General features: G+C 34.2%; 1 protein-coding gene across 4 annotated transcripts in view; it reads left to right on the forward strand.

The window, feature by feature from the left end:
• Positions 1 to 12538, forward strand: part of LRRIQ3 (leucine rich repeats and IQ motif containing 3) — a 178130-nt gene that overhangs the window by 42333 nt on the left and 123259 nt on the right. For all 4 annotated transcript variants that reach the window (XM_077120619.1, XM_077120616.1, XM_077120618.1 and 1 more), the window contains one exon: positions 11319 to 11452. In XM_077120619.1, the coding sequence (XP_076976734.1) occupies positions 11319 to 11452 (134 nt within the window). The remainder of the gene's footprint in view (positions 1 to 11318; positions 11453 to 12538) is intronic.

Raw genomic sequence — 12538 nt, forward strand, 5'->3', positions numbered from 1 at the left:
AGTTTCTGCCCTCAGGAAGTCCTGTAGGAAGAGACAGGAAATGAACATATAACTGAAGAACAAAACAAAACAACCATAAAATTTCAAATAGTTTTAGTCACTGAAGAAAGAAAAGAAGACAATAACATAGGATAAAAAGGGGTGGAAATTTAGGCTAGGGTGAATTGGGAAGGCCATTCTGAAATATATCTTTTTTACTCTTCATCTTATTTGCTAGAACTGTTATAACAGATGCCATACAGTGGGCTAGCTTAAGCGATAAGCATTAATTAGCACACAGTTTTGGAGTTTGGATGTCCAAAATCAATGCGTCAACAAAGCTATGCATTTTCCCTGAATCTGTAAGTGTTCTGGTCCTGGCTAGTAGCAATCTTTGAAGTTCCTTGGCTTGTATCTCTGCCTCCATCATAAATGTAGTAAGTCCTAGAGATATATGGCCTGTAAGGAGTAATATTTTATTCTTTGAGTATTGAAGGATTTTATTTATATAGGAATATTTATATTTTATAGTCTATAGGAATTTATAGTCTATAGGAATATAAACAAACTCTTGATAAGTATTAAATTAGTATCAGTGGAAAGAAAGATTTATTTAGTAATGTGAGATATAACTTCTGAACATTTAATAGCACTTATTAATGAATTATGTTATAAAAACTGAAAATAATAATAAACCATATAATAGTTCACACAGTTTTTTTTTAATGTCTTGTCATTCTTTTATGAGGAAAGCATAATTGTAGAAATTAAAGGAGTATACATTCATTCTACACTTGATCTTAGCCAAAAGGCCAAGAAGCAATATATACATTCATTCTAAAAGAAACAAATTTAGTACTGTAACTAAAATTTGTGCCCTATAACAAATCAAAAATATCTAGGTCTTTTCAGCCTTAATTATGACATAAAATGATTTCCAGATCTTTGTTTTCTTCAAATAGTTATATTTTGAAGAAAGAGAACAAAATGCTTATTCATGTTTTTGAAATAAAAGTAACTATAGAAATGTGAAGTGTTTAGCATATATTGGAAGGATATTATATCTATATTTTTATCATTTTATTTATATGTACATTTTTTTTTTTTTTTTTTTAAAGGAAAGACAGAGAGAAGGAAGGAAGGATAGAAGGAAGGAAAGGAGGAAGAAAGGGAAACATCTTTTAAACATTTTCTTGTTTTATTGTATTTTGTTTCTCCGTTTTTGTTACATGGGCTTGGGCTGGGAATCGAACCGAGGTCCTCCGGCATAGCAGGCAAGCACTTTGCCCGCTGAGCCACCGCGGCCCGCCCTATATGTACATTTTTAATGATGGGAATGGTATAAGAAATGAACCAGTTTGTGTCAATTGTGATTGCATTTTGTTTGCATGTAATTGAAACTCAACTAGAGGAATTTTATTCTTTCATGTAACAAAAAGTTCCCAAACAAGCCTTCCTTCTGTATAGTTTTTCAAGGAAAACTTCAGAGACCAGGGCTCATTCTAGGTTCCTGTTTGTCATGGTCAGGTTCATGTGTCAACTTGGCCAAGTGGTGGTACCTGTTTGTCTGGTTGGGCAAGTGCTGGCCTGTCTGTTGCAATGAGGACATTTCATAGAATTAAATCATGATCATGTCAGCTGCATCCACAACTGATTCCATTTGTAATCAGCCAAGGGGAGTGTCTTGGGCAATGAGTAATGCTCAGTGTAATCACTGGAAGCCTTTTAAGAAGGATTCAGAAGAGACAGGCTCTCTTCCTGCTTCAGTTGGCGAGTCTCTCCTGTGGAGTTCATTCAGACCCTCCATCAGAATCTTTGGCTTCACAGCCTGCCCTGTACATTTTGGACTCTGCATTCCTACGGTCATGTGAGACACTTTTATAAATGTTATATTTGCGAGTGTTCCCTGTTGATTCTGTTTCTCTAGAGAACCCTAACTAATGCACTGTTCTTCCATCTCTAGGAAATGGATATTTTTCCTCATAGTCAATGAGATGCTTCACATCCAGGCATGCACTCCAGGCAGGAAGAACGGTGTTGGTTAGGGTCAAAAGCACATGCCAGCTAATTCTGTCATTTTGTGTTAGAGAAACAGTAGCTCTTCCAGGTGTAAGTAGTAAAGATAGGTCTTTGGAAAGTAGCTAACATTATTTGTCACACAGTGAAAAAAAATTGAAAATAAAGTACAGGATTGATATTTCAAGGTAAATATTTTTAGCTTAAGCATTTAGAATCCATTCATTCTTTTTTAAAATACTTTTATTGACACATCTTCACAACATACATTCCTTATATGGTGTACAATCAGTGGCTCACAATATCATCACATAGTTGTGAATTCATCACCATGATCATTTTTTTAGAACATATGCATCATTCCAGAAAAAGAAAAAGGAAAAAAAAAAAAGAAAACTTATACATATCCCATACACCTTAACTCTCTCTTATTGACCACTAGTGTTTCCATCTACCCAATTTATTTTACCCCTTATCCCTGCTATTATTTATTTTTATCCATTTTTTTAATTCATCTGTCCATACCCTGGAAGAAAAGAGCATCAGACACAATGTTTTCACAATTACACAATCACATGAAAGTTATTATCTTTATTCACTCATCTTCAAGAATCAAGGCTATTGGAACACAGCTCAATAGTTTCAAGTACTTCTCTCCAGCCACTCCAATACACCATGAACTAAAAAGGGATATCTATATAATGCATGAAAATAAGCTCCAGAATACTCTTTTGACTCTGAAATCTCTCAGCCACTGAAACTTTATTTTGTCTCATTTCTGTTTTCCCCCTTTTGGTCAAGAAGACTTTCCCTGTCCCTGATGCTGGGTTCCCGGCTCATCCTAGGAGTTCTTGCTCACTTTGCCAGGGAAATTTCCACCCCCTGGGAGTCATGTCCCACCTAGCTGGGGAGGGCAGTGAGTTCACCTGCTGAGTTGACTTAGAGAGAGATACCACATTTGAGCAATGAAAGAGGTTCTCTGGTGATGACTCTCAGGCCTAATTTTAAATACACTTAACCTATCCTTTTCAGGAATAAGTTTCATAGGGCAAACCCCAAGATCAAGGGCTCGGCCTATTGTTTTGGCTGTCCCCACTGCTTGCAAGAATATCAGAAATTCTCCAAATGAGGAAGCTGAATATTTTCTCCTTTCTCCCCAGTTCCCCAAGGGAACTTTGCAAGTACTTCTTTATTCACTGCCCAAATTACTCTGGAATATATCAGGGCATCACAATAACCTGGACGGACAAACAAAATCTCATGCCCTATTCAAGATCCCATGTACTTATGGTGTTCAACTAAATTGACCATATAAGTTAAATTACGTATTGCACTAGCCAAAATATAAATTTTGCAGCAAATAAACATCTCTCCCTTTGGTCTCACATAGAAGTTGAAGTTTTAAACTATGAATGATATCATCCTGTACCCTGTGTTCTGGTCTGCCTTAGTCCTGTCCAAATCAGCTTCCTTCATATCTATACTTGAATTCTGGTCCCTTTTCAACTTAACAGTTTCTATGTGGGTACTGCTGACTTTCATAGCTTCAGAGATCTAACTTAGTCTGAGGTGTCATATAAATACTCAAAGTTTATTAATCAAGATTAATATTTATATTAATGTGATATGAATTATAAATAAATCTAAAAACTAAAATCAAGCTATTTCTTATTAGAAAGAATGAATCCAAAAGCCAAAGATATGCAGAAAAAATAAAAGGCTAAGCAGATATATATTAAGCGCAATAAAGCAGAGGAACTTCACACTAGTCTCAATCAATGTAGAATTCAGTACACAAAAATTTAATATCCATAAATAGGATTTCTTCTAATTGATACAAAAAGCAAAAACCACAATAAAGATGTTTTAGTTGTAAGTGTTAATGCACAAAATGATATTCTGCAAAGACATATAAAGCAAATACTTTTGGGAAATATATGAATAAATTGGTACAAAATATTACAGTAGAGAGAGAACTTAACAGGTATTTCTAAATAAATTATATCAAGAAAAAATAAGCACAGGGAACTCTGCTTCTGAGATGATAGGGTGAATTTGCTTTTCTGTACTCCTCTTGCAAAATTCAACTTAATTCCCTGGACATTATACATAAAATAAATTCACGAAAACTCGAAAGGTAAAGAAAAGAGGGCATACAGGCTAGGGAACTCAGAACCTGAGAAAAGAAACTATGATGAATTCCTTTTTGTCGTTGTTATTTTGCTTCATATTTCTTAAACTTTGAACTGAATAACTTAGCAACCTGGGAAGGCTAATGCATGGAGACAAAAAATCTTCAACAAAAGGATTTGAGTGGGAGCCTAGGCATCTATCTTAATGAGGCTGTAATGAGGTGACCTAATGCTTGCTGAGGAGATGTCAGAAAGGTCAACCAGGGAGCCAGGACTTATATCCCTGCCGGCCAGTAACAAAGCCTGCCCATTCCAGCAGTAATGAGGCATTCATTCCTCTCCTTCCCCACTGGGGTGATGTCAGAGAAGAACTTTCACCATTTCTGAGCAATAATGAGGTCAACCCCATACAGTGTCAGTGAAGACCATGTGTAACTCCCACCTCCACCCAGAAGTAGCAATAATCATCCTCCACACCAAGAGGGGTCACCATGACAAAATGGGGAACCGGGACTCCTACCTCTCTCTGGCAGTAAAGAGATGGTGATCACCCATTCTCCTGATAGAACAGTGTAAGGGAAAAACAGTTAAAACAGAAGATTTAAGTAAGATCCAGAGTCTTATAATATAATATGAAAACATCTAGGTTTTTCAATCAAAATACACTCATCGTACCATGAACTAGGAAGATCTAAAACTGAGTGTGAAGAGTCAGTCAAACACTGAGAAGACAGGAATGTTAAATGATCAAATAAAGATTTTAAAGCAGACATGATAAAATGCTTCAATGAGTAATTATAAACTTGAAACTTGAAAAAAAAATAGAAAAATTCAGCAAGTAATAGAAAATATAAAGAAGAACCAAATGGAAATTTTGAAATTAAAAAAAATAGAATAACCAAATACTCAGTGGATGAGCTTAAAAGCAGAATGGAATGTTGGAATTTTGCTAAGAAACACACAACAAATTAACTGAAACTCCATATTATTTCTTTTGGATAGAGACCTTTTTGGTTTTTCTTCCAAAACTATGTGAAAAGCTAAGGACAAAAGTAGGGGCTTCTGACTGCTTTTAAAAGATGTTTCTTATCTTTTAATAAAAATATTAAAAATAAATAAATAATGGAAAAAGAAGAAAAATAAATAAAAAGATATTTCTTTTTTCCTCTCATGTTTACAGTGGAGAGAAAACAAAGCTGAAATGGAAGGTAATAGAAGGGCATATGGCCACCAGACTGATTTTTACCTTTATAGATGGTTTAAGAGTAGAAATGCCCGTAAGTCAGCTGCTTCCCATTATAGTCACATGAGTGGACAGCAGGGGTGTTCATTATGGAATTCCAAAGCATGAAGCAGCTTCTTTACTATGTTATTTGGAGCCTTCATCTTCTTGTGTATGTTGCTACATATCTCCCATAGTAAGTGATGCTCAAAAGTGACACTACTGATGTTTGGATCAAGTAGTTTTTTGTCCTGGAGGGCTGTCCTGTGCATTGTAGAGTGTTTACTAGCATTCCTGGTCTCTGCACAGTAGATGCCAATAGTGACAACCAAAAATGTCTCCAGACATTAATTACCAACTGTGCCTTGGGAGACAAAATTGCCTGAGTTAGAACTACTGATCTAGTCTACAGGTCTCGACTTTAGGATCCTTACCTGGGAATGGAGGTACTGTCTTCTCCATGTAGTTGAGGCCTCCCTTCCCATATTATTTGTGCTCTGGACCACAGCCGTTGACAGTTTTTAATTTTTTCGTTAGTACTGTGTTGTGATGATTCTCGAATGTATTTTAAATTCTTAGTAATATTTGATTTGGGTGAATTTTTTAAAAGACTTTTGAAATTGACTATAGAGTGTTCCCAAAGTGTTTACCAACTGATAATAGAAAAGATAGACCTTAAGGACCAGATATGTATAGGAGAACTGAAAACATGGGAATAAGGAAGAAATGAGAATTAAAATAAGTAGAAAAGGTATTTAGAGAATGAAATTAATGAGGAAAGAAGTTCTTTGTGTAATGATATACAGTCTGAATGGAATTTAGTTTTAGAATTTACTTTTTAAATTATACTTACAGTTAGAATGCCAAGTACTTTACTATATGAATCATATCACAAAAGTCCTTTTTCTTTTGAAATGCCTCAGTGTACTTTATAGTTGGGTTAGCAATGCCTTGTTTCATTCCATGCAACTGGTAAGTATAGATATTTTATAATTCTATCATCTATTTTATTGATTGTTGATAGCTTTCTGCCTCAGTTTATTTTGCTATTTGCCAAGATTTTAACTGTAATTTTTATTGGACTAAAATTACTAATATTTAACTTTATTTTACAATTAAATTATTGATTTCATAATTTTACATTATGTTAGTTTGCATGAATTGCCTAGTATATTCCTCTCTTCTATATTTGGACTCATTTTTTCTGAATACCAAATGGGTTTGTGGAAGTCCTTTGTGAACTCTGAAATTTTATTACTATAAAACTGAGATAACATTGCTTGAGTGAATAAAAGGTTCCAGATGCTGTTCTAAGTGCTTTACAGATATTACCTAGCAACAACCCAATGAGATAGTACCATTATCTCCATTTAAAGATGATGAAAACAAGGAAAATATGATGAGCAACTGAGGTTATTTCCCCTAGATGACACAGCTGGCAGTTTGCCCCCAGAGCCATTATTCCTCTAGTGTAGACAATGCAGTACTTCCTCTTATAAAGAAAATGTCTCCATTTTCCTTCATGTATCCAATGGTTTATCACATTTGTACTAGTTTGAATTGATATCATTATTAGCATTTTGCAAGATCATTGTTTTAGGGCATCAGAAGTCTTAACTATTGTCTGGAATTTGCTTGTTCTCTAGCAGGGACATTAACCCTGGTCACAGCTGATGATTATTCTGATTATCTCCTTAAAGAAAAGGAATTATTCAGGCCTCCATAGAAAGCAGATCTATATACTATGTGAGTTTAATGGTTCTCTGCTAGTGGGAACTGAAGTATCTGACCAGGATTATCTGGCCTCATTCTCTAAATTCCCTCCTGTGTTCTTCTCCCTCAGCTCTCCCTTTTTCGTATTTGCATGTCCCCCACTTCACCCCATCCCACTTTGCATGTACATACCACAAGCCCAAATGCAATGAACAAAGGAACATATGTATTAGAAGAAATCACATTTACTAGAAACCAGCAAAGAAAAGCATTTAAACTTATGATTAATTCCTAAAGTCCATTTAGACATAGTGAATTGTTTTTCTGTATATAATGATGGGACTGAATTGAAGGAACCACACAAGGGTAGCCTGACTTTAAGCTTTTCTTCCTGCTAAATAAGACAAAATGACAGGAATAAAAGGAGATTCTCAAAGTTCCCTAATTCTCAGGGGGTAATAGTGGACTAAGAGATGGTAAGATCCATTGCTACAGATCACAGAGGACCTTTCACTGAGAGGGCCAGATACAGGTAGAGTTATAATATGTAGCAAGCTGGTGTGTGACGCGATTCTTTTGACAGGGCATTCCCAGGAAAGAGCTCAGATTCAGCCACTTGACTAGAGTAGGTGACAAGCCCAATAGAAAACTCAGTATAAAGAGCTGGCCTTTGACAAAAAAAAAAAAAGCTGACCTTTGACAGAGTGCCTTCTCCAAACAGAGAAGAAAATTCTTAAATGTGATTTTTTTCTATTACAATTGTCCATATCCCTAGTTTAAAACTAGTACCTGGTTAATATAAACTTATATCAACCTATTTTCCAGCTTTAGATTTGGACAGAGAAATTTAACACCATTAAGGAATGAATTACCTTAAAAAATGTAACACATCAGGTGTAAATATTGAAAGAATAGAAAAAGAATGTACCCTCATGACTTTTAGGCAAATACTAGGCATGTTTAGAATTTCCCTTGTTTAAAGATCACTGCACATGGCAAACAAGCAAGCAAGCAGCTTATGGAAGTATCTAGTAACTCTAAATAAGAAGGTATCCTTTAATGGAAGAAAATTTTTGAGAACAATTTTCTAGAAGAAAAATCAGTGAATTTTAGACAATATTTTCTTTATTGATCAAATACAATTCACCAGAATATAGACGTTGTAAGACAAAGCAGATGAAATGCAAACAAACCACACTGAGTAAAAATACAAGAAACCAAAACAGACATAAAGAATATAATATTTTATTCAAAAAATAAAATTGTTATGTTTCACATAATATCAGCTTAAAAAGCTCTCCCAGAATACAGAGATAATGACAGTATATGAAAATCATGAGAAAAAATGCAAGACATGGCAATCCGCTCTAGGAAATCTAATAGGTTTGGATAGGAATTATAGTAGAGAGAAGTAAAGCAAATAAAGAAAAAGCAATAATCACAAAAATAATGGAAAAATATCATGAATTTGGTAAAAATCCATGAAAGAACATATATTTCCCTAAAAATCTTTGAAGTTCAACTCTCTAGTTGGGAAAAAACAAAAGCATTAGTAGTTATTATTTCCAGATGCATCTTTTGAACATGAAATTATTAAGCAAATAGAGGTGTTGGCATGACCATAGGGTATGTGAGGCAGAGTGGAAAGCATTTGCAAAGGCACAGAGGTATTGACAAAGCTTGGTACATTCAAGTGACAAGTAGTGTGGTGTTTTTGGAGTTTAGAGGACATGTTTGGGCATGTCTAATGAGGCAGAAGACAAAACTAGGATTAAAATAGCAAAGGGTGTTATGTGTCATGCCAAGAGACAGGACTTTATCTTGCAAGATATTGGAGAAATGTTTAAGGATTTTTTACATGACCAGATTTTTGTTGTAGAAAAATCATTCTGTATTCTATAATTTTGGAGAAGAGGAAAATTGAAAAGTTGAGAAATTAGTGAGGAATCTGTGGGAATAATGTGGGTGCTAGCTTATAAGAGCTGATTTAATAAATTGATAGAAGACATAAAGAATAGAGAATATATTGAAGAGATCCTTAGTTGAGAGAATTTAGTGATCTTTTTGGATGTAATGGGATAAGAGAGCCAAAGGAATATAAGTTTATTACTTGGTTGACAAGATTGGAGAATAGTTTTAATGACTGGAGATAATGCAATATGAGGTGTGGATTAGGGGCGTTTTCAAATGGGGAAGGTAATGATTTCAATAAGAAGTTTGTAATCAATCTTTCAACAATGTGCTGGTTAAATCTATTAAGCAAGGGTGCGTATATGATCAGATTTGTGATTTTGGAATGCTCACCATAACAAACAGTGCACATTATGGTTTGGAGAGCGTGAGGGCAAATGAATTCGGTTATCAGTTAAGAAACAACATAGGAAGAAGTGATAATAGTGTAGTATAAGAAGGGCAGTGGATAGAGGAGAAGGAAAAGGTCAGACATGTATTTGATATTTAATATATTGGATCTAGTGATATTGGATATGGGGAAGTACAAGAGGAAAGAGAATATAGGATGGTTTCAGGGTTTCTGACTTAGGCAACTGTAGAGAGTAATGCCATTCATTAAGATAAAGGATATAGGAGAAATCTGGCTTTGAGAAAGATAATAAATTCATGTTTCATTCATGTTTCAACAAGCTGAGTTTAACAGGCTCTCGATTTGACCATATTTTTGTGTAGCTCAAGAAAGAGGGTAAGCAAGCCATAAAATAGAAATTTGGGAGTCATCAGAATATAGATAACTGTTGAAGTTATGGATTTGGATGCAGTCATCTGGAGAATGCCTATAGGTTGAAAAGGGACAAATGGAGAGAATTCTCTCAGTGTTAAACATTTAACTGGTGAGCAGGATAAGAGAAGATCTTTAATAGTCTGGAAGAAAATGAGTAAGAAGGAGTGGTAAACAGAAGCCAAGAGAAGTGTTTCAAGGAGGAAATGTCCAATGATAATTCCATAAGAAAAGTATCAGATATAGATATGATCATAGGGGGAGAAGCCAGTGCATTGAGGTATAGGAAAAGAGAAGATGGGGACAGCAAGTATAGAATTCTGTTTAAGGAATTTGAACTCTTAATGGAAGTTATAAGCAAAGGATGGAGTATATTTATTTGTATGTGTGTACATTTTAAAACTGGGGGAGGATACATCACATTTATTGGTGAAAGAATAGGACCAGTAGGGAAGTAAAGTAGAAAGCACTGAAATAAACAGTGATATAGTTAAATCTGTAGGAAATGGAGGGGAATTAGTTGATGGCATTCAGAATTGTTGGCCCTGTTTTCTCTCTGAAAAGAAGAGCCAAAATGTTTGGGAAGCACTAGGAAAGGGGCTTCAAGGGCACTGAATAGTATTGAAGGTTTGGAGTAGCTATTGTTGGGAATGAAAGCAAGCAAGCCAGGGATAAGTAAAGACATTGCTAATGAGCAACGAGTGTTTGAAGGCATAAGTTTGAAGTAGTACTAATATGCAAGGTTTTGTGATTTTTTTTTCCCCTGTAATAAATAGTTGATTCAGTGTTTAGAAGGGAGAGGTGTGTGTTTAGAATGTTGTAGGGATGATAATTTTCTAGGTAGATGCCTTCCAAATAGTATGAATGTCAACTTTTGAATGCATAATTCCTACATTTAAAATATAAAGTGACCTATTTCTAGCCAGACAAATGATATATGGGTACAAGGAGCCTATGATCCCAAACCTAAAATTTGTAGGAAAGGAAATCTAGAAGACAATTTCCTTAAAGGTGATGTAGGATATCTTTTCCCAGGGAATGTGCTGTGTTCCAATAAAAGTGTCCAATGTTCTACTTAAACTGCAACAAAATTATGAACTACTGCGTATTATTTTATGACTCCATTGTATTTAAGTATGTAAATTTTATTTATAGGGATCCATAGACTACTTATAGGGTTTCATTGGATACCTGTTCATGCCATTGTCTTACAGAGGCCAGGATTATTATGATTAAATTTTATTACCTATGTTGTCAGATTGGGAGAAGGATCTAGAATGTAAAAAGTTATCATCATGGATCTTTTATTTTGCACAGAGAATTGAAATTCGTGTGAGAATTACAATTCTCGGTCTTCTGATCCAATTAAATTGATCTGAAAGTCTAAATTGTTTAACTATTGATTACAAGATACCTGTGAACATTTTATTAGCTTATTCATACCACTAGGTTATCAAGTTTAAAATGTCTATTGGAAATACTTTCATGAAAGATAAAAGTTCATTATATATTCTTTATACAGGGGTCAACCTATGAAGATGAAGTTAATAATGTTAGATGTATTATTTCAAAAATTAATGAAATTCTGGCTCATAATTCACCAGTTTTGATTGTTCAAAGATGGATACGTGGCTTCTTAGTTAGAAAAAAATTGAGGTATGTTTTATTTTCTTTACCTTTTGAGTATTAAAATAAGAGAATCAGTGATAAAAAGTCAATTCTCCAATAATTTTTATTTTTGTATTCTCTTATAACTATTTGATTATTTGACCTGTTTAAAAAAAATACCATAGACTGTGTAGTAATTAGTATCATAATATTTACCATTATGATAATTGATTCCTTTATTTTTTCTGTTAAATTGACCAGGTAAGTAAATAATTCAATAAGATATGTGTTAACCTTTGACTAATTCTGGCAGATTTTTATTAACCTTAAAAACATCAGTCACCAAAGCATATATTAAATTTCTCTCATGTAATCAGGTATAATAGAAATATTAGCCATGAACTATATAGTGGGATACAGTGAAATATAAACTATGAAATATTTATTATATGAGTATTTTATACTCTGTTTTGATATGAAGACAATTTTGCTAGAGTGTCTGCCATCATATTATTTTGTTAGTTATCTCTTCCTCTCTTATTGTTCTTTTCATTCCTTTCCAGTAGCTGACTTTGAGTGGAAAACTATTCTTGTTAGAACCTCTCAACATTGTACGGGTAGAGTTAAGTTAGAACATTCTGTCTCAATTTATATATATTAGTAATACTAAAAATCAATCATATGAGAGACTAAATGGACATTTTCATATAGCATATTTTCAAGTGCTAAAGTGATAAAGTTGATAGAAATAAATTTGACCCTGGAATATATGTAAGATTAAAATAGATTCAAAGGACATTCCTCAGGCAAGCAAGATTAGGAAATGTCACTGAAATAAGATTCAACATTCTATGTTAAGACTGAGTGAATATCTACTTTCATTGGCTTGAATTGGCTTGCCTGTGCTATTCATAGTGGTGCTAGCTCTAATAAAGAGAGACAGATATGAGGGATAGGTAACAAAAATGACCATTGTATACTCCCTACCATTTCTGAAGAAGGAGTTCCATATAATTTTCAAGTCAAGGTCAAAGTATGAGAGAGTGTGAGCCTGTAAGTAGAGACAGTCAAATCATCTAAAGTAAAGGATGTGGGAAAGTATCTGACAGATGCATATTTATTTGAAATATTTCT

The sequence above is a fragment of the Tamandua tetradactyla genome, chromosome 11 (genome assembly GCF_023851605.1).
Source record: "Tamandua tetradactyla isolate mTamTet1 chromosome 11, mTamTet1.pri, whole genome shotgun sequence".
Lineage (NCBI taxonomy): Eukaryota > Metazoa > Chordata > Mammalia > Pilosa > Myrmecophagidae > Tamandua > Tamandua tetradactyla.